The following is a 21,468-nucleotide window of genomic DNA, read 5'->3' on the forward strand; positions in this document are numbered from 1 at the left end:
ATTCCTGTTCTATCGTTCTCAACTCACGACCTCATTTACATCTCGTACTCCCTTCGTGTACCGAAATACAAGTCAAAGTTTACCACGCGTAGAAGAAATAAGAGATATTAATGTGGATCACCTGAATTATAATGCCATTTATCCTGCCTTGGAGTGATATTCTGCTATTTGACTATGTTGGCGCTAAAGTAGACAGAATTCACTTGTTACCGGACTGTACACAAGCACTCTCCCAAACGACTTGCGAATGTAGTCCTTCCTGCCCGTAGTTAAATGAAACATTTTTCTTTGGCTGCAAGAGAAGTCTCAATAAATGTTATTTCGGAAACTGTCGTGTATTAGGGAACGGAGTCGGATAAGTCCTATGAAATAAGATATATTAATAATTAAACTCTCGTTCAGGTAAATTAAATACACATAGTGCTTGGAACCAATTTCGTTCATCCGGTATGGTAAAAGATCAGCAGCAACAGAGCGATCTACTCTTGCCAAAACGTATCACCGAACCACTTCAAGCTGTACTTCAAGGTAGGACTCCTCCAAAGAAGAGTGTTTCTCACCAGTATGTTGGAACGCAGGCCATTCAAAAAGATTACTCCAGTCAAGTCGAAAACACCAAGGGCACCTCAGTGTTTTCTAGGATAGTTATTGTAGAAACGCTAACTACGTCTCGACAATCCGACCTGTCTGCTGTTACTTCTACACCAGAGTTCAAGAGGTATCTTAAAGAGACGTACGGTGAACTCGCAGCCAAGTATATTAAGAGTTATGGGAACGGATCGGATGTATGGCATTTGGTACAGATTTAATCGTTTTTATATTGGCAACACTGAAGTACATTCGGCAGTAAAACAGTCGTTGTAAAATGGGTTCATTACGCAGTAAATGAAGGTCTTCTCGAACTACTCTTTTTTACATTGTTAATTTTGCGTTTATTCATACAATAATCTTGAGAAGTATAAAGCTAGCCTACGAGTAACAAATGCGCACAGACGTAATTATGATTCTTCATCAGTAGTAAATACTAACAAGAATTACAAGTACCGAGAAGTTATTTCTTGTTTCCCACTGTGCAAATTGTGCGCCACCTTTCGGCTAGTGGGTTGTGAATGAAGCTGCGGATGCCTCTTGTAGACTACTGTACACCTACTGGAACGATCCTAACAAATTAGTTGAGCTATTGCTCTTACTCGATGCATCTCGCAGTGCTGGGCATACAGTACGTGAAGGTGAAGGTGAAATAGAAGAATTACGCCGTGATAACATTATCGGATCTTTGGCAAGCAGATCTGGTATAAATGTCCCTAGGCAAAAAGTAACAGCAGTATCAAATATCTCCTAACTGTCATCCGTGTATATTCCAAGTTTGCCTTTGCAGAACTCGTACGTAATAAAACAGCAAGCGTTGTCACAGCCGCATCCAAGATCATCAAGTGACCAGGACGCTAACCACGTCTTCTTCCAACATATCAAGGTAAAGAGTTTTATAAAAAACATCTACTAACATGATTTCGCTTAATATTCATCACTATTCTGCGTAGAGTAACCTTAAAGCGAGTGTTGTAGAGAGGTTCAACAGAACGCTAAAGACAATCATATGGGGTGAATTTACTGCACGTGTTTCCTATCGCTGGATAGACATTTTTCAGTACATTGTCAACCAGTACAATAACACTTTTAACCGAACAATTTGGATGAAACCTAGCAATATTAAAACACAACCGGCCGCTCAAAACGGAGTACAGTAGAATAAAACTAGTAAATCGGAAACGACACCACTTCGAAACAAGTTATAGTTTACGCATTAGCAGGCATAAATCAGTTTTCATATGTGTTACACCCCAAACTGAAGCACCGAAATCTTACGGATTGATAAAGTATAACTAACAAATCCAGCTACGTACTTACTTTGCGATCTTACAGTGCAGCCTATAAAAGGAGGCTTTTATGATGAAGAAATTCACACAATGCAGTATCGTAATAGTTCCTTAGTAGAAAAACTTCGTAAACGTGGATATAAACTGTGTGTAAAATAGCTGGGATTCAACACCACTTTCAGTTCTTGGATTAATAAATCAGATGTATTGTAACTCTCGCCTTCTCGAACGCTCACACCACTACATGAGTATAATACAGCTCACTGCGCAGTGCTTCTCTCTGCCGGAACTAATTCCCCCACCACCCGATTCCCCTCCACTTAACAGTTCCCACCTCTTTCATCGTATCCTCACCGACATCCTACCCTCCGGTATGTAAAAGGAGCAGTCACGTTCGGTTTTAATAACGTCTGCTTCCGAGCAGACTGTCGACCTCACCGGTCTTAGGAATGGGTTAGAAGGTCTTAACCTCATCCAAGGAGTAAGTTAAAAAACCCTCTCCTAAAGCCAGTGATCCCTGTGACAGGTCGCAAGTAGACCGGTCTCGCACAAGTACCGTCATTGATGACGTCAAAGCCTAAGATCAATAATCTTAACGGGAATTCCGTGGTGTCTTTAAAAGTAGGAAAGATCACAATATGAAGATAAAGTTGGAATTCAAGAGGAAAAATTGGGGCAAATATTCGTTTATAGGAAGGTGGGTTAGGGATTGGAATAACTTACCAAGGGAGATGACCTTAATGATCTTAACGGAACTTCTGAGGTCAATGACCTTGGTTTGACCTTATGAATATTAATGCTAATGGTACTTGTGCCAGAACCGACCTTGTTTACCTACTGATAAAGGTTACTATCGTAGAGGTTTCGACGATTTTATTCGACTTTAAGTTAAATGCTTATATAGAAACATGAACAAGCAACTGAAACAACATATTATCGATGCCAGAAATAATATTCGATGCAAGTTTTGTGAACTCAAGCGCACGTGTGCAAGCAGTGAGCTTTTTGTTCAAAAACATTTAAAATCGCCACTAGAAACATTACTGAAACCCATATCGAAGACATCGCACGATGTAACGAAGTCGAAAGAGACGCAGTCTAAGATAACACAGACTTCCAGTAAAAGGTTGAAGGCGCAGGCAACGCAGACTTTGGACGACCAAGACAAAGAAGAATTGTTTTCTCCAAAGTTTCTGTCAGCGGTCGTTCATTTCTTCGACATCCACAACGCAGTCTACACCAAAGACGCTCCTTTATCCGAACTCCTTTCTACACAAGAACATCCATTTTTCCATTGTTGGATGCGCTGGCGAGTGGTTGACTGTTCCAAGAGCTCTGTGTTATCTCAGTGATAAAGTAGTTAATAATTGTAGAAATTTACCAAATTTTGTGTGTTATACATTTAGCTCCACAAATAATTGTGTTTAGTGTTTATTTGTAGTAATCTGCGATTAGTGGTATTTATTTACAGTTTTCACACTGAGCAGTTCCGTAGGCGTTCGCTAGATTACAACCGGTAATTTAGGTCTGCGTGAAAGAAGAAATATATCTTTCTTTTTAATAGTATTATTAAAATATCAACAGGTTTGTTGATAAAATACGGTTCTTACAAAGACGGGATATTAAAAGGAATCGTAACTTCGGCAGCAGTTATATCTATTAGTGCAGGCATTTGTCAGGGCATTTCAAATAGCAGTTCAACGGTCCCACCTATCACGAAGGTAATAACTTCTTTTAAGAATGCGATACTGTTGTAAATTTTGTTTAAAGAAAGGGTTTCAACAGAATAGACAGTATTTCACTGGCGATATAGTTAACAGTCGTAGTTGTTATTGATTATTGTCGCTCGTCTTATTTAAATATTGGCGTTGTTGGCTACATTCTGTGAACAAAGGGTGTAGTGTATCAAGAAAATATAAATCAAATCAGCTGATTCTTGTATTCCGATCATTTGTAGGTCTGAGTAGGCAGTTACCGTAATTTATACTTCACACCCTCGACATTTCAGTATTTATGAGCGGTTAGCTAATAATCAAGTTCCTACATTCCAATAATTGCAATTCAAGTCCCTGGCGTAGTTTAGACAGAAATACTTTTGAGAAATTATTGTAAACAACCTCATATTTTTCAACATTTAAGGACCCGCGGAGCAGGGAAAATAATAGTAATCCACCATCTGTAAAGATCACATAACCGCATTTCAGTTTAGAATTGTAGTGTAGATACAGTATATTAGATAGTATCTTGCCTGTTATATTTGCGTGCAAACGGCAGGTTTCATTTCTATTACAGCATAGTAGGACAAAGTAGTACTAATATTAATCTGTATAGTGTTTAACTTTGTTGGTAATCTTTGAGTACCTACCGGTAGTTCTTGCGAATATCTAAATTTAGGCCTAATTGGAATTTTTATTTCTATTTGTGCTTAGTAAGAAGCTAGGATTCGTCTGAACGTAGTTTTAACATTATTGTAGTGTAGTATAGTAACTTATTAAAATTAGAGTGCCTATTCTATAATTTTGAGTAGTTTTGCGAATTTCGAACTTTAATGGTAATTTTTTCTGTTTTTGCGTGGTAATAACCTGTTAATTAGAATACGTAGTTAATTAATTAGAATAGTAATTAGAATACGTAGTTTAAAATTATTGTAGCGTATTGTAGTAACGATATCTGTTCTTGGTCTGAACGTAGTTTAAAATTATTGTAGTGCATTATAGCATCTTATTAGAAAGTAGTGTGTTTACTCCATTACTGTGAAATATTTGTATAGTGTAGTACAGTTTCTGTGGTATCTGTAGTAACTCTCTTACTAAAATTCTGTTGTATTTAGGGTAGACTTAACTGCAGTTAAGAATTGTGTAATTCTTTTGTATTATTCTGTTTCCAGTAATTAACAACAATTTTCATCGTGTTAGCGTGTTGTAGGAATAAAAATAGTACAATTAAGTAGTATAGTAGTAGCCTATATTAAATAACTTACTGTCGTGTGATCTTTGTGAACTAGCCTAGACAATAGTTCTATCCATTCAGTTTTATTTTGCACAGAATAAGTTATTTTTCCTTTTCTTTTCATTATTTATTAAACAAATGGATAAGCAGTGCGAGTGTAGGGACTGTGGGTGTGACCAGGCATTAAGGAGTATGAGGGATGAGTTGGACAGCTTGAAGGAGATAATTAGGATTCTCTCAGAGGACAGGAAGGAAAGTAGGCCTCCAAACAATGTACAGGATATAGTAGGTGTAATAGAGGGATTGAAATGAAAGAGGAGAATTGTGGAAGACAGATGGTCTAATGTTTTAAGGGTAAGGAGATTGCAGGCTAAGGGCTCCATTCAGGATCAAAATTCAGGACAGGTGTCGGTGAGAAATCGGTACGAATCACTGCAGGTAGAACAACCGAGGGAAGACGAGAAACAGGGAACTGTTGCCGAGAAGTTTGGAAGCAGGAGAAAGGGAAGAGGTAGGAAAGGGAAATGCGGAGTAGTGGATAGGAAAAGACAGGTGGAACAGGGTTATGGGATGGAGGAAAGGGAGGAGGAAGTAGCTTCTGCAGCTTTCAGGAAAGATAGGACTGACCAGAAGGGGAGGGCATCAAATGAGGTGGGCACTGGCCATGGGAGATTCTATCGTTAGATATGTCGCGAAAGTGTGTGGAGGAAAGGGTACCAGAGTAGAGTGTTATCCAGGAATTAGGTTAAGGCAAATGTTGAGGAAAGTAGAAGAGAGGGAGGAGGGAAAGGAGAAGGTGGTAGTGTTTCACGTTGGTACTAACAACGTAAGACAAGCAGGTGTAAGTACCAACATAGTTGGAGATGTGTGGGGTCTGGTAAATGCAGCACGGATGCAATTTAAGAAAGCGGAGATTATTATCAGTGGAATTTTGTGTAGGAGGGATACTGACTGGAGGGTGATTGGGGATTTAAATGAGACTATGGAGTGGGTATGTGGGAAACTGGGATTGAAATTTCTAGATCCTAATGGGTGGGTAGGAGATAGGGATCTGCGTTCAGATGGCCTTCACTTAAACCGCAGTGGTACATATAAGTTAGGAAATTTGTTTAGAATGGTTATAGGGAGGTACATTCAGGGAAACAGAGTGGCCTAGGGAGCGGTGTTAAAGGAACAGGGAACTGGAAATCAAGTGGGGATGACATAAAAGTGTTAGTGCTCAACTGTAGAAGTATTGTAAAGAAAGGAAGAGAATGAAGTAATTTAATAGATATATACTTAAAAAATATTGTAATAGGAGTTGAATCATGGCTGAGAAATGATATAATGGATGCAGAAATTTTCTCACGGAAGTGGAGGGTGTATCGTAGAGATAGGATAGGAATGGTAGGAGGGGTAGTATTCATTCTCGTGAAAGAAGAATTTGTAAGTTACGAAAAGGTTAAAGATGACAAGCACGAAATTCTAGGGGTAAGGCTCATTTCTAAGGATAATAGACGACTTGATGTCTTTGTAGTGTACAGACCAGGAAAGGGTAGCACAGATGCTGATTCAGAATTATTTGATAAGATAATCAGCTATGTGGGAAACGATAAGGAAAGGAACGTGATTGTAACGGGTGATCTCAATTGACCAAATGTCAATTGGGAAGGTAATGCGAACGACAGGAAGCATGACCAACAAATGGCAAATTAGTTAATATGGGAAGGGCACCTGATTCAGAAAGTGATGGAACCTACTAGAGGGAAGAATATTTTGGATGTGGTGCTGGTAAAACCAGATGAGCTCTATAAAGAAACCGAAATAATAGATGTTATTAGTAATCACGAAGCAGTTTTTGTCGTAGTTAAAAATAAATGTGAAAGAAAGGAAGAGATTGAAATTAGGACTGTTAGGCAGTACCATATGGCTGATAAAATAGGCATGAGGGAGTTTTAATAAGTAACTATGATCGATGGAAAACGGTAAATAAAAATGTTAACCGACTCTGGGATGGGTTTAAAGCAACTGTTGAGGAATGTGAAAATAGGTTTGTACCTTTAAAGGTGTTAAGGAATGGTAAAGACCCACTATATTATAAGAAGGAGATGCAGGTTGGAAAGAAATAGAGTTAGAAATGGCTGTGGAAATAAGGATAAATTGAACGAACTTACTAGGAAATTGAATCTAGCAAAGAAGTCAGCTAAGGATAACATGATGGCAAGCATAATTGGTGGCCATACTCATTTTAGTGAAAAATGGAAAAGTATGTATAGGTACTTTAAGGATGAAACAGGTTCCAAGAAGGACATTCCAGGAATCATTAATGAACAAGGGGAGTGTGTATGCGAGGATCTTCAAAAGGCAGAAGTATTCAGTCAGCAGTATGTAAAGATTGTTGGTTACAAGGATAATGTCAAGATAGAGGAGGTTACTAATACTAAAGAAGTATTAAAATTTACCTATGACAGCAATGACATTTACAGTAACATACAAAAGTTGAAAACTAGAAAAGCAGCTGGAATTGATCAGGTTTCGGGGGATATACTAAAGATAATGGGTTGGGATATAGTACCATATCTGAAGTACTTGTTTGATTATTGTTTGCATGAAGGAACTTTATTAAATTAAAATTATAAAATTCTTTTATTAACAACCACCTACTCAATACAATATAATACACTCATTGTAAAAAACGAAATATGCTCCCTTTACCTACACGAACCCAGGCCTGTTTCAAGTTACTAACCCTCTAAAGAAATACGATATTAATATCGCGTATAGAACCGGATATACGAACCGTAATATATTCTTCAATTCAAATATAGTTAACATTGCGCCGTCCCCGCTCCCTGATAGGACGCATAAGATCCAGACTAGCTTAATTTCGATCCTCTTGACTAACATAATCTACCATTTGGGCTATGAGTTCCGAATATGAGAAAGACATGCCATACGGAGCCAAAGAAACTTTAATTACACATAAATACAACTCTCATACGTTACTTATTGAATTTCTTACGCTACCAAGATGTTGCAGCATTCATCCATTAAATCTAAGTCTCTACGCTACGATACACATTGAAAGAATGATTTAAGTTTTACTAATCTTATTTATTACATACTTGTTTCAATCCAAAGGTCGAACATTATGCTATCCTCCCTAAAGAATTTCTAATAGAGGAAACTGCATGATCATCTGATTATCCCATCCATCTCCGGTGAGCATGGCCTTAACTTGCTAAATCTGTCTACTTCTTCTACCCGAATACATAATCAATCATGTTACTTCCTCTCTTAGCCTCTCTCCATACCAATATTTCAGTTAACGCATCCTCATTTCTGGCGCAAGGAGAAATTGAAGAAATGTCAGTATCGGATAAAATACATACAAGCGACGTTCACCTTGAATCTGCCGGTAGTTGACACGTCCGGCACCCACTATGCATTATATAAGAAATGTTATTTGAGTTAGTCATTTAAAAAAAATGAATCTATTGAAATCTATTGCATTAGGTGCTTAAATCTTGACTGACCCAAAAAAATCAAGGAAAGCATGGAATATACGGCAAATTATTGAAATCCGTATAACCAATTATTTAACTGAACATTACTATAATTCAGCTCGTAATTAACAAATTAAAAATTATTAGTCCAAAGATGTTGAACTCACCATCTTAGGTTTGTAAAGAAATGATTAAATCGAAATAAAGTTAAAAATTAATAGACTGAAACAACTAAATTAAAATATGTTTAGGTAATTAAAACATGGTTGGGTAATTAAAACATGTGTGGATAATTAAAACTTGTGTGGGTGCACCCTAGCAAAGAAAAATATTTACCGGTACAATATGACACCTTACAAGCTAAAGTGTAGATTGAGGGCGGTTTCAAGATATTCAGGACGCATTTTAGGCCTGAAATCATATCTCATGAATTGGAATTCTCCTCTGTTACCTATGAAGTCTTTGAGTTAATTACTGGCTCTTACTTAGAGCTCATATTAATTTGCTGACATATAGTTATTCCTATCTCTCACAACATATCAATAGATACCTATAAATATCAACTTGGGAGGATAGTTCCCTAATATTTCTACAAATAACTGGTTACAATTCTGAATATTCATGCTTCTTCCTTTACTGCGTGAATATTGATAAGTCTTCTTCTAAATTAATGTAATTTTTAAATAAATGGTTCAACAAGTACCAATATATTCTAACGACTACTCTACTAGTTTCTTCTGAAGTATACTAGCTAATGTGGTCTGCATTGTGCGAAGACTCGATCATAAGATACAACTTATACATCTACAGTCAGTCATCAGTGATAGGGTTTTGCCTAAGAAGTTACTACACGTCCTTTCGCTTGAGGATATATTATAATTAGAAAACATCTGTGACATAGTGCATGTGTTTGGCTCATCCTCCTAACTGAGACTTCATTGGTACTACCAAGTATACACGCTAACCAACAGATGTCACTTCAATCATACTTGAACTTTCTCATGCTTGCTCATAAGAAAAATAGTACATATAAATGCTACATATTCATTTCCACTTAGTAAAAACTCAACTTGAAACCATTAAGTCCACTACTACATCACCGTGCTCATATTCGCGAAGAATCAATAACTACCACCATTGTAAAGTATCAATCTCATATCAGCTTCTCTTAAAATAATCATTATTATACTTCCAAACATATATCCCGTCTCCTTTACTAAATACGTATCCACTCCACTTAAATCGTGGCATTTATTATTTCAATCACGGTTCATGGACATATTTCACGACATTATGACCTTAATTCCGTCATAACCTTAAATTATTGTAAACACATCTATCTATTTGGCAAGCATACCCTACTGTTGGTTCCTATCTTGACATTCTTTGGTCATAACCAAAGTACACGCGTACCTAAATCTCTCTTTGACATAGTATACAATTCACTGTCACCTTAACGAACTCAGTATTTCACACTACATGGATCACATCTCGAACGTAGGCTTTCATCATTGATTGACTACCTATCTATGGATTTGTCATTCATATACGAATATTACCTAACCACCTTTGATCTAATTCAATACACCATTTTCGTCGCTTCATTATTTCGCACGGAACAACTTAACAAATCATATTACACTTACATATGAATATAAAACATTACTACACTAATTTAAAAGCAAGACTTATCTGAATTCAGCAGCTCCAGTCGTCGGCATATGTCCAGCTGACAGGACATACGGATACGCCTCCTTTTACTTCCCTAGGTGGATGGGAAATACTGGCATAATTCTCCTCTGGGCTTAGTCATCTCTCGGCAGGCAACGTCATCCGACGGCACCCATTTGGGCAATCTGGCCTATCATCTTCTTAGAACATCTTGCTCATTTCTGGACTAGTTGGAATAGAATAGCAAACAGGATCAATTAGCATTGCCATCATGGACAGCTGTGATAATCTGTTTAACGCGAAAGATTGCTTTCTTTGAAAGAGTTGATCTACTTGACAAATAATAATCTTGGGGTAGTGTAATTCTATGACTCGAAATGAACAGATTTTTCTCCTTTATCTTTCCGGGAGTTATTATAGGATTCCCACTTCTGTAGTTCTTTAACTTGGGTGATATCGAGTAATACGTCAGCAGAGACTGCCGTGACGTAAGCTTGTCGTAGTTTATGCTTGAGTTTCCACGTATCTTAAAGTTCGCGGAACGAAATTAAAAATCTTCTGCTTGATCTGCGACGCAGCTTCCCATAAATCTGCTCCTTGCTTCTGCTGAGATGATCTCTTGTCGATACCTTCTTTTTCTGACGTAGCTGCTTTCCGTTTTCGACTCTGATTTAGAAGTAGCAATTCAATCTCGTTTTCTTATTTTTTTCAATAATTGTTGGTAACAATCTCCACATTCGTTCTTTTTCACTGCCTTCTGGATATAAATTCTTTTCTCTAGCGCCTAAGGTGAATACTGTTGCTTTCACTCGCGGTATCGTCAGACATTTTGACGTTAATTATTCTCGGAGACCTGTGCTCCATCTTTGCCCTTCTTACGGACGGAACTTCTTATAACAGTGAAATGGCACAACATTAACCACAATAAATTCTCGAACTCTGGTATCTATAGGCTTAAATGCACCCATTGTGGTTTTTCTTATATCGGACAGACCGGACGTAGCTTTTTGACCAGATACCTTGAACACTACAACGCTTCGAAACATAAAAAGTATTCCGCCATGAGCACCCATATGGAAGAAACTGGTCACAGTTTTACGACAATTGAAAAAGACCTTCAAATCTTGAAATACGTCAATAAAAGTAAACTTATGACAGAGTTTGAGAACATTTACATATTCTTAGACCAGTATTTTAATATAAATCAAAATTTAAATGATACTTCAGAAATTAAAAGTCCAATAATCGAAAAAATTCCAGAACTACTCTCTCTTTTCAATATAAATAATAATAACTTTATGAGAATTTTTAATTATACAACCGCTAATAATATTTCCTCTGTAACAACAGCTACTGCTCTACCGCCCTTTCATGCGACACCCCGTCCACGAACATCCGACCCGCCCAAAGAATCGGTCGCCCCTCCGCCTCACATGACTCACTCCCCGCCTCTACGTATACATACATACAATACTAGAAGCAGCAATAAAGCTACTCGCCAGATTACTTCACGCAGCCAACGCTAGCGGACACCTCACATTAGTCCCAAGGGTAAGCCTCCTCTTTCACTTTTTTCTTTTCTCCTTCTTCATTTTCCGTTATGACATAACTTCATTTTCCTCCCTTTTCTTTTATTCCAGATTTCAAACTCCAATTGTGCCATAATCTGCATTCATCTACGGATTGCCTGAACTCTCCCTAATTTCAAGATCGCAGTTACTCTTTAATGAGTTCATCATTGATGTCATACGTTGTATACGTTTTTAATTTTATTGCTAGCGCGTGAATGTGGACTAGTTCAACTTGTATCTCCTTCTGGCATTGTGATTCTCTCTCCTACAGAATTCGCAATTACCGGAGATCACGTCATATCAACCTTGGTTACGTCGTCATGCGCCTTTTGACTGGTTCTATTTGACTCGTACTATTCAATTAACTCTAATTCAACTTTTGTTTTTGCACAATTGTAAGAACTCCAACGTCAATAATTAATCCACGCTTCACGCATTGACGTATATTTTAAATGTCTACAATATCTATTTTTGTTTGTTTTACTTTAACAACCCCATGATTGTTTTTAACTTCACAGACTGCCATCGTTCAATGTATTTCACCACAAATTCTCGATGTTGATCTGTACATACTGTTACTAATTAAGTCTAATGTTATCATATTACTTTTTATTACGACATTGTTATTCTTTTAACAATTTTGATCACTTAAGTTCAGGGCCCTGACCTAGTCTTTGTACATTAACGGCTGATGATGTTCGCAATGCCGATCGAAACATGTTCCGTTATTTAAGCCATTCTTAAGACACCTCATGATTATTTTATAATTCAATGAGTGTATTATGTTGTATTGTGTAGGTGGTTGTTAATAAAATAATTTTATAATTTTAAAATATTATCCTCAATACGGTTGTATTATGAGATTAATTACATGAAGGAACTTTACAAAATGAATGAAGAGTTGCTATAGTAGCCCCTGTATATAAAGGAAATGGTGATAGACATAAAGCTGAAAATTACAGGCCAGTCAGTTTAACATGCATTCTATGTAAGCTTTTGGAAAGCATTCTTTCTGATTATATAAGACATGTTTGCAAAATTATTAACTGGTTTGATAGAAGGCAGTTTGGGTTTAGGAAAGGTTATTCCACTGAAGCCCAACTTGTAGGATTCCAGCAAGATATAGCAGATATCCTGGATTCAGGAGGTCAATTGGACTGTATCGCGATTGATCTGTCTAAGGCATTTGATAGGGTGGATCATGGGAGACTACTGGCAAAAATGAGTGCAATTGATCTTGACAAAAGAGTGACTGAATGGGTGGCTCTGTTTCTAGAAAACAGAACCCAGAGAATTAGAGTAGGTGAAGCTTTATCTGTCCCTGTAAAAATTAAGAGGGGAATTCCTCAAGGCAGTATTATTGGACCTTTATGTTTGCTTATATATATCAATGATATGTGTAAAGAAGTGGGATCAGAGATAAGGCTTTTCGCAGATGATTTTATTCTGTACAGAGTAATAAATAAGTTGCAAGATTGTGAGCAACTGCAAAATGACCTCAATAATGTTGTGAGAAGGACGGTAGGCAATGGTATGCTGATAAACGGGGATAAATATCAGGCTGTGAGTTTCACTAATAAGAAAAGTCCTCTCAGTTTTAATTACTGCGTTGATGGGGTGAAAGTTCCCTTTGGGGATCATTGTAAATACCTAGGTATTAATATAAGGAAAGATCTTCATTGGGGAAATCACATAAATATGATTGTATTTAAAGGGTACAGATCTCTGCACATGGTTATGAGAGTATTTAGGGGTCGTAGTAAGGATGTAAAGTAGAGAGCTTATTTGTCTCTGGTTAGACCCCAACTAGAGTATGGTTCCAGTGTATGGGACCCTTACCAGGATTACTTGATTCAGGAACTGGAAAAAAATCCAAAGAAAAGCAGCTCGATTTGTTCTGGGCGATTTCCGACAAAAGAGTAGCGTTACAAAAATGTTGCAAAGTTTGGGCTGGGAAGACTTGGGAGAAAGGAGACGAGCTACTCGAATAAGTGGTATGTTCTGAGCTGTCAGTGGAGAGATGGCGTGGGAGGACATCAGTAGACGAATAAGTTTGGATGGTGTCTTTAAAAGTAGGAAAGATCACAATATGAATATAAATTTGGAATTCAAGAGGACAAATTGAGACAAATATTCGTTTATAGGAAGGGGAATTAGGGATTGGGATAACTTACCAAGTGATATGTTCAATAAATCTCCAATTTCTTTGCAATCATTTAAGAAAAGGCTAGGAAAACAACAGTAGGAAATCTGCCACCTGGGCGACTGCCCTAAATGCAGATCAGTAGTGGTTGAAAGTGAAATTGAAATTGAAATCACGCGCAATTCAAGACGTTACTTAGAATTATGTACGAACCTGAAACTTCACCATTTCAATAGTAACTGTTTACTAAAGGAACATACATATAACCTTTGACGTTCTCTCCGAGAATAAGAGCTTTCGGACTGGTGATTCAGATTTCAAAATAAGCGATAATAACATCATTTTGAGAGGTGTTCATTATAAACCAACACCGGAACTTCTCGAGCTTTTATTTTCAAGTGCTCTCGACAGCGATGTTTACAAAAATGAGGATCTTGCCAAGAACAAGTCCGTCTTACTTGCCACGAATGTCTATCGCCGTAACTACTATCGTTCGGAACCGGTCAGTGCAAATAATATTGTTAAATATAGAACGATCATCGCGAAGTTATTTCCTACGGTGGAGAGTATTCGATGCACAACTTCAGCGTCCGGCATCTCTTTCAAGACATTAAAACCTCTCGTCGATGTTTTTTACTGGAATAATCCCAATAAATTGGTTAAACGGCTACGGATTTTAAAAACATCTCGACGGGCTCGACATACTGATCACGAGGAGAAATCATAGAAACAGTAAAGGAACGTCAAGATTCCGGCTTCATTAACTAAACTCTCGCCTATTTAAATGGTAATTGACCACTAGTTGCACAGTCCAGCTTGTCGTAAGTGTTTGCGCAGCAAAGTCACTTCACGTGGAGTCGACGATCTCTTGTAAGTCGATCTCCTTGAAATTGTACCTTATGCCAAGAGTAACGATGGAGTCAAGCATATGCTCACTGTCATCGATATTTATTCGAAAATGACCTTTGCGGAACCGGTGCTTAATCAAACAGGCGCTGTTGTAACCACTGCATTCAAACGCATCGTTCAGAGGTCCAAACGTCAGCCTAAACTACTGCAAACAGACCAAGGAAAGGACTTTTCCAATTTTCAGCCTATCTAAAATCACTAGTCATTCGTCGTTAATCCACTTTTAGCAATCTAAAGACTAGGGTTTTGGAACGTTTCAACGAACTTTAAAAACGGACATGTGGCGAGAATTTTGGCAGAGGATCGCACTGATGGCTTGATTTACTGCAAATTCTAGTGACATGTTACAGCGATACCTAACATAGAACAATCGGCACGAAACCATGGATCATAACGAAAAGTATTCCGCAGTTGGATTGTATTTTTAACCCCATATCCACGGCGTAATTGATTTCGTCCATGTTCGCATCAATAAACACAAGTGCACCCTCAATATAAGTTACACACCAAATTGGAGCACAGAGGTATTTCGCATTCGAAAAGTAAAACTCACTAAACAAGTTATCAATTTACTTGACGATCTCAACGGTCAGACGATCGAGGGTGGGTTTTACATGTAAGAAGTTGAAAAAACCACTAGTAAAAATATGCTACAAAATTACGCCATACAACTTTATGGCAAATGGTTGGGCTTTATTTCTACACTTAGTTTTTGAATTGACCAATTCGATCTGGTGTAAGTGTAAATATATCTATTTTTGTAAATGCATCTATTTTTTGTAAATGCGATAAATTTTTTCGTTCGGCAAACACAATCACCAAACTGTCAAATTGTTAAATTTGCATGTTATATAGAAAATTTCTATGTTATATAAAACAGCTGAAAAAGATGTTATGTATATCAGATCATTCACTCGCTTCAAATTCCAACAATACCACCATTCGAAAATTCCAAAAATCCCCAAATCTCAAACATCCAATCTAACGCCAACAAAGTGTTTCTCTTCAACACTATTCCCTGTGTCGCAATAAGACAAACAAAATTTCGACAGTTTTTACACTTTACACTTCCCTTTGCATTTTTACACCTAAACACCCTTCAAGTGCCAAAAATTCCAACATTCGAAAAATACCTAAATTTGACAAACTATGTAAAAATTCCAAAAATCCAAACATCCAGCCCTTCGAATCTCCAAAATTCCAAACATCCAAATTTCGAACAATTCGAAAAATTCAATGAACACACGTCAAATCAGGTAAGATTTACAAAAAATCGAAACATCCATCACTTCAAACACCAAACATTCCTGAATTCACAAAACGCACGTCATATCAGGCAAAACTTACAAAAAAAAAAAAAAAAGATCAAAAATCCAAACCTTCAAACGCCAAAAATGACAAAACCTTGCACATTGCACATGCATACGCTCTGCTCATTTACCTCCATATTTTTATACTCCTTTCCTGTGAACAAATGTTCGCAAGTAGCAAGCATCAGCTTCTGTTGTTGATCGCTGGCGACTACTGCCAGAACGATAGTGAACGTTTAGTATTACACAATAAAGATTTTACATCCTAAGTGAGTAATTATTTTGTAAAGCAACCACCTGGGCAATTTACTGACGGAATGTTAAAAAGTGCGTAAAATTAAATGCTGTAATGACTCGTTGAGGCATGTTTACACAGTGAACAAGCTACAATCTGCGCTCTGTGCTTGTTGTGTCCAAGGATTACAGTTATAGTCTACTGTTCCGGACAGTTCTGAGACTGCATGTCGTACATCAGCGTACACCAAAGAGGTGACGTTACATTGCATACTGATGTATCTTATTAATGCGACTACGATTATAGTGGATATCTTTCAGGAGTATCCGAAACACATCTGGTGAAAAACTTTTCTTGAGGTATCGGTATGTAGTTAGCTTAAAATTATTCAATGACGGCGGGGCATGACCAAATACCCCCAATACCCCAATACCCAACATCTATTTCAATTTAAAAAAGTATACATATAGAATGTACGACCCTAACGTCTTTCGGGGTTAAAATTTGAATATTGTATTGTATTCTTCATATTCTCCATCATTCTACAATAATTACATGCTGTTATCCACCTTAAGTGACCCCCTTCCATATCATAGGTTCGATCGCCTACTGGTCTACCAGCGGCGACAACGGGGATATGATAGTGGAAACTTGCGCTTCTCCCAAAATAATCGAGCTTCTTCTTCAGATTCTTCTGTATTCACATTAATAAAGTATCTACGTTTTAAATCCCCCAGCTTATCCCAGACTGCATTATTTTAAACATTAAATGTGACTTCGTCTTGAACATAATTAGTTTCAACAATACATTGCAGTACAGAGTGTGATTATTTTACTGTTGATGACGGCAACATCAGCGCGATGTCGCTATTGAATTCGGGATGGGATTCGGTTACATAATAATTAAAATAAATCCAATAGTAACCATAGGTACTGTTTAGACATAATTAATTTGAACATTTGTACCGGAACCCACCCGCAAGGAAATCCCCATAAACAATAAAAATCAAAACATCGGCGGAATATAATATGCGGATACAAGTCCATGGACCGTGGCCGGGAAAGACCGACAAACTAAGGCCCCGAGCTGGAAATCGGGCTCTAATCTTACGGCAATTAAGTGTCCAAATGCTACTAGAATGAAATAAGAATTAGAAAACAACAAGGTTTATTCAATTAATGTGAATCAAATTAAAAGAAGATGAATTAAATTAAAAAAGAATAGTTATTAAAATAAATACATACGTACTACAATCGCTGGCATTTGGGTAGTATCCTGGCCATTCACAACTTAAAATTCCAACATGTTTCCACATCGTAATATGAAATTCTTCAACGCAATTGCACTGAGGGGTAAAACTTTCATTTCTTTTTTAGATGTAATCAATGACAATTTCTAATAATTACAAGCCGCGAAGGTCACACTTTCCTGGGGATATGTTATTCATCGAAAACATGTATTATACGCGAACCTTTTCTTGAGCCTGATTTTTACGGGGTGAGGAGTAAGGTTTGAGCGCTGCCGGTTCCGGTTATACTGCCAACTGGATGGAAATGAAATCTGAATTGAATCGATAATATGATCGATCGTTATGAATTTTCTAAACATTTATGATCTTACGCCAACAACTGTGTCACACATACATTATTATTTAACATTATATAACATTTCTCGATGCGAATCTTGTTCCTAGCATGAATTATATAGTTTGGCTTTGATGTGTAAACAACAACAGTACTAGTTCGTAAAGTGTTCGCCAGATGTCGCACAGCGATGCATAAGCGATTCATAGTTTGTGTTTCAAAGGTTGCCAATATGGATGTCGAGGATAACCGAGGTCTACCGATTCAGTACTAGCGAGCTCAGGGTTCAAGGAAAGGTTCGCGTATAGTAATCCCATCCACTCGCATAGATCCTATCTCTCTCCCTTGTTTTTTTAACAATTCAACACCATTGTGCATCGCCCCCGCATCAAGGAATAAGCAAAGCTAATATGTGTTCCAACGAGCTAGAATAACATAGAGGGGCTGTATACCTGACATCAGCGCTCCCTGCTTGAAGCAAGTTGATAAGGGGCTGCCATGTTAACGGTTGTCAAAACAAAGCGAATTGGCGCGAGAGCATATGTTGAGGCAAGACCGACTACAATATATCAGACCGTAATATCAAAACCAAGATGGTGGACGTCGTGGGCGCAGTAGCTGCCGACTGATGAAGGTTAGGGTAGCACGCAATAACTTCATTTCGACGATAAACCAACTCACGATTTTCGGAGATGTCGAAATTTCGTTCCAAAGAAGTTCTTTCACCTGCCAGTAAATTTACCGACACGAGGCTGGCGTATTTGAGCACCTTCAAATACTGCCGGACTGAGCCGGGACCAAACCCGCCAAGTTGGGGTCAGAAGGCCAGAGCTCAAACCGCCTGAGCCACTCAGCCCAGCGTCACATTAAATTACTTGTGTTGATACCACTGAAAGAGCTACACAATATCTGCGAAATTCCTGGATTTATTCACTCTCATAAGAACTATGAAACATAACGTGTTGTCTTAGTTTCGCAGTGGTGGACAATTTCTAATGTCAGCACTCGATGAAAATGAAGAAAATGAAAATGATGAAAATGAAGTACACCCGAAATGATTACGCCAGCTCAATGAAAAGCCCCGGTGATGTTAAGCCTTCCTTACTGGAAACTCTTATATCATATGTTGACATATGATATAGTAGCACTTCCAACCATGGTGGTAAACTTAGCAATGAAGAGTTCAGACACGAAATATATAATAGGATTTTTCCCATTGAAGAACATGAGTAAAACAGCTCTATTGACTCTAAACAATGATGTCTTTAACCTACATGGACGAGCTACAATTTGGTGTAGACTGCTTGATAACAGACATCCGCAGCATGAATCGGAAGGTATTGGTACAATAAAACCCCTGAGTTACAAACAAATCTAATCCCTGCAAATCCCCCCTGTGAGTGGGGGCGGTAGAATAACACCCACGGTATCCCCTGCCTCTCGTAAGAGGCGACTAAAAGGGACCCCAGGGGCTCTGAACTCTGGAGCGACCACGGGGCCCTCAGCTGAGTCCTGGCATTGCTTCCACTTACTTGTGCCAGGCTCCTCACTTTCATCTATCATATCCGGCATCCCTTGGTCAACACTTGTTCTTTTCTGACCCCGATGTTATTACGTATGGATGCCTAGGGAGTCTTTCATTTTCATGCCCTTCGTGGCCCTTGTCTTCCTTCGGCCGATACCTTCATTTTTCGAAGTGTCGGACCCCTTCCATTCTATCTCTGTGATTAATGTTATATAGAGGATGGTTGCCTAGTTGTATTTCCTCTTAAAACAATAATCACCACCACCACCATCCCTGCAAGTCACTATTTCTTCTGTGTAACAGTGTTCAGATTGCTCCATCTATCACACTATATGTTTTGTCATACACCAAGATCTAGCCAAATGTTCCCGCAGGCAAGCACAGATTCTTTCAAAATACAATTGCATCTAAATCACACGACACTTTGAAGCACATAGACACTGAAGGAACATCACCATATTAATTATCAATATCTAAATGAATTGTTTTTTGAGGAATACGAATAGGTCAACCATTTAGAATTAGAAAAAATAGTCTTCCCTAATCTCAGACTTAATCTCAGATGACATATGCATACTACTGTTTTGTAGAAATATTCACGATGTATGTTCCTAATCCACTTCTCTCTTAATGTTTTATTCCTTAGAGAACTTAAGAATAGATGTATGAGAGGCACTGCCATAGTTCGATTTAAATCCGGTTCACAACACGATCAAAACTAATATGTTCTCACATGACTGCGTATAATTCCGGATCCTAGTGACCAGTGACGCATATAAATACACTCACACACTTATATTCTACATAGAAACTAATACTTATCGTCAACTTACATGAAATTACTCCGACTGAATGAGAAAACTAAAACGAATAGGCTCACCGTTATCGGTTGGAAAGAGATCTTCCCTAACCACAAATTTTGGTTACACACATAGCCTAGTACGATAGTTTGGTCTTTGACTTCCAAATTTTCCCGGTGAATATTCCTTATCCATTTCTCCTGTAGAGATCTATCTTCAGGGAATTTAAAAGCTTCAGCAACGGTATAATTAGATCTACAACCACGAACGCAGCAGGAACGACCCATTTTGGGCTATGTTACAAGCACGACAATATAAACACTGTTATACATCAAAAATACCATCATATAAATTTCTAACAAAACACCATACTGATAAACCGTTATAAATTACTATTTTACCAAACATATACTTTATACTTCAATAACTCGATCAAAATAACACTCTCTAACAGAATGTAAACACAGATATGAACCAACCACATGTCTCAAACGCTCGCCCACGAAGTCACCATTTTCCTCTTAATCGATAGTAACATTAAGGTCTGATATTATTGTAGTCGGTCTTGGTTGAGGTGACGGGGAGATCGTGCATGCCAATTTAATTCCCTAAGTTTTAAGAAATGAAAAGATAGATTCTCGCCTTCAAGAATGCCAGCCGTAAGCTCAGCGTATGGTTGTACTAATCGGAGTAATAAAACCAAAGATATATCGTACTTTAAGTAAGTATTACTGAATTATAGCCGAGATTCCTTTTTGTAATTTCTGTTTGTAATTAAATCCATTTTATTGTTTACTTAGCGAAAGTACGGATAGCCACGGTAATTATTTCTCGAATTTTGTTTCAGATTTCGTTTAAAGAACAAGGAATTAACTGAACAATGCGTTGTGAGGGCGAAAAGAGATAAATGGTATCCCACTCAATTCAGTTGCTTATGCTCTGTATATTTCCAGCCCTATTTAATTTTCATTCACATTTACAAATAAAGGAAATGGAACGCCCACCACCAAGAAAACGTAACCACAAAAAATCACTTATTTCGTTCAAACGTACACCAAGATGATAAATACAGCATTTTACTGCTATTTTTGAAATGTATACAGCCTTTATTGTAGATGTCTGTTGCCTTGGTTTTTAAAACTACGCCACACTTCAGAATGGACAACTTTCAAGCTAGTAATCCCAGTATGATATGGTAATGGGAGAAACATGATATCCCCCCTATATTATAATAAATAATTATACTAAACGATTATTGTGGTAAAGTATTCATGGGCCGCCTCTGTGGTGCACTGGTTAGCGTGAGCAGCTGCCACCCCTGGAAGCCCGGGTTCGATTCCCAGCTCCGCCACGAAATTTGAAAAGGGGCACGAGGGCTGTAACGGGATTCTATCAGCCTGGGGAGGTCA

At 37.8% G+C, this 21,468-nt stretch overlaps 1 protein-coding gene across 1 annotated transcript in view; it reads left to right on the forward strand.

Moving 5' to 3' along the window:
* The first annotated feature begins 449 nt into the window (after nucleotides 1-449).
* Nucleotides 450-21,468, forward strand: part of LOC136860530 (pyruvate kinase-like) — a 272,168-nt gene continuing 251,149 nt past the window's right edge. Inside the window, exon 1 of the mRNA XM_068225910.1 lies at nucleotides 450-785. Coding sequence (XP_068082011.1) covers nucleotides 450-785 — 336 coding nt within the window. The remainder of the gene's footprint in view (nucleotides 786-21,468) is intronic.

Source organism: Anabrus simplex, chromosome 1 (assembly GCF_040414725.1).
Source record: "Anabrus simplex isolate iqAnaSimp1 chromosome 1, ASM4041472v1, whole genome shotgun sequence".
NCBI classification, from domain to species: domain Eukaryota; kingdom Metazoa; phylum Arthropoda; class Insecta; order Orthoptera; family Tettigoniidae; genus Anabrus; species Anabrus simplex.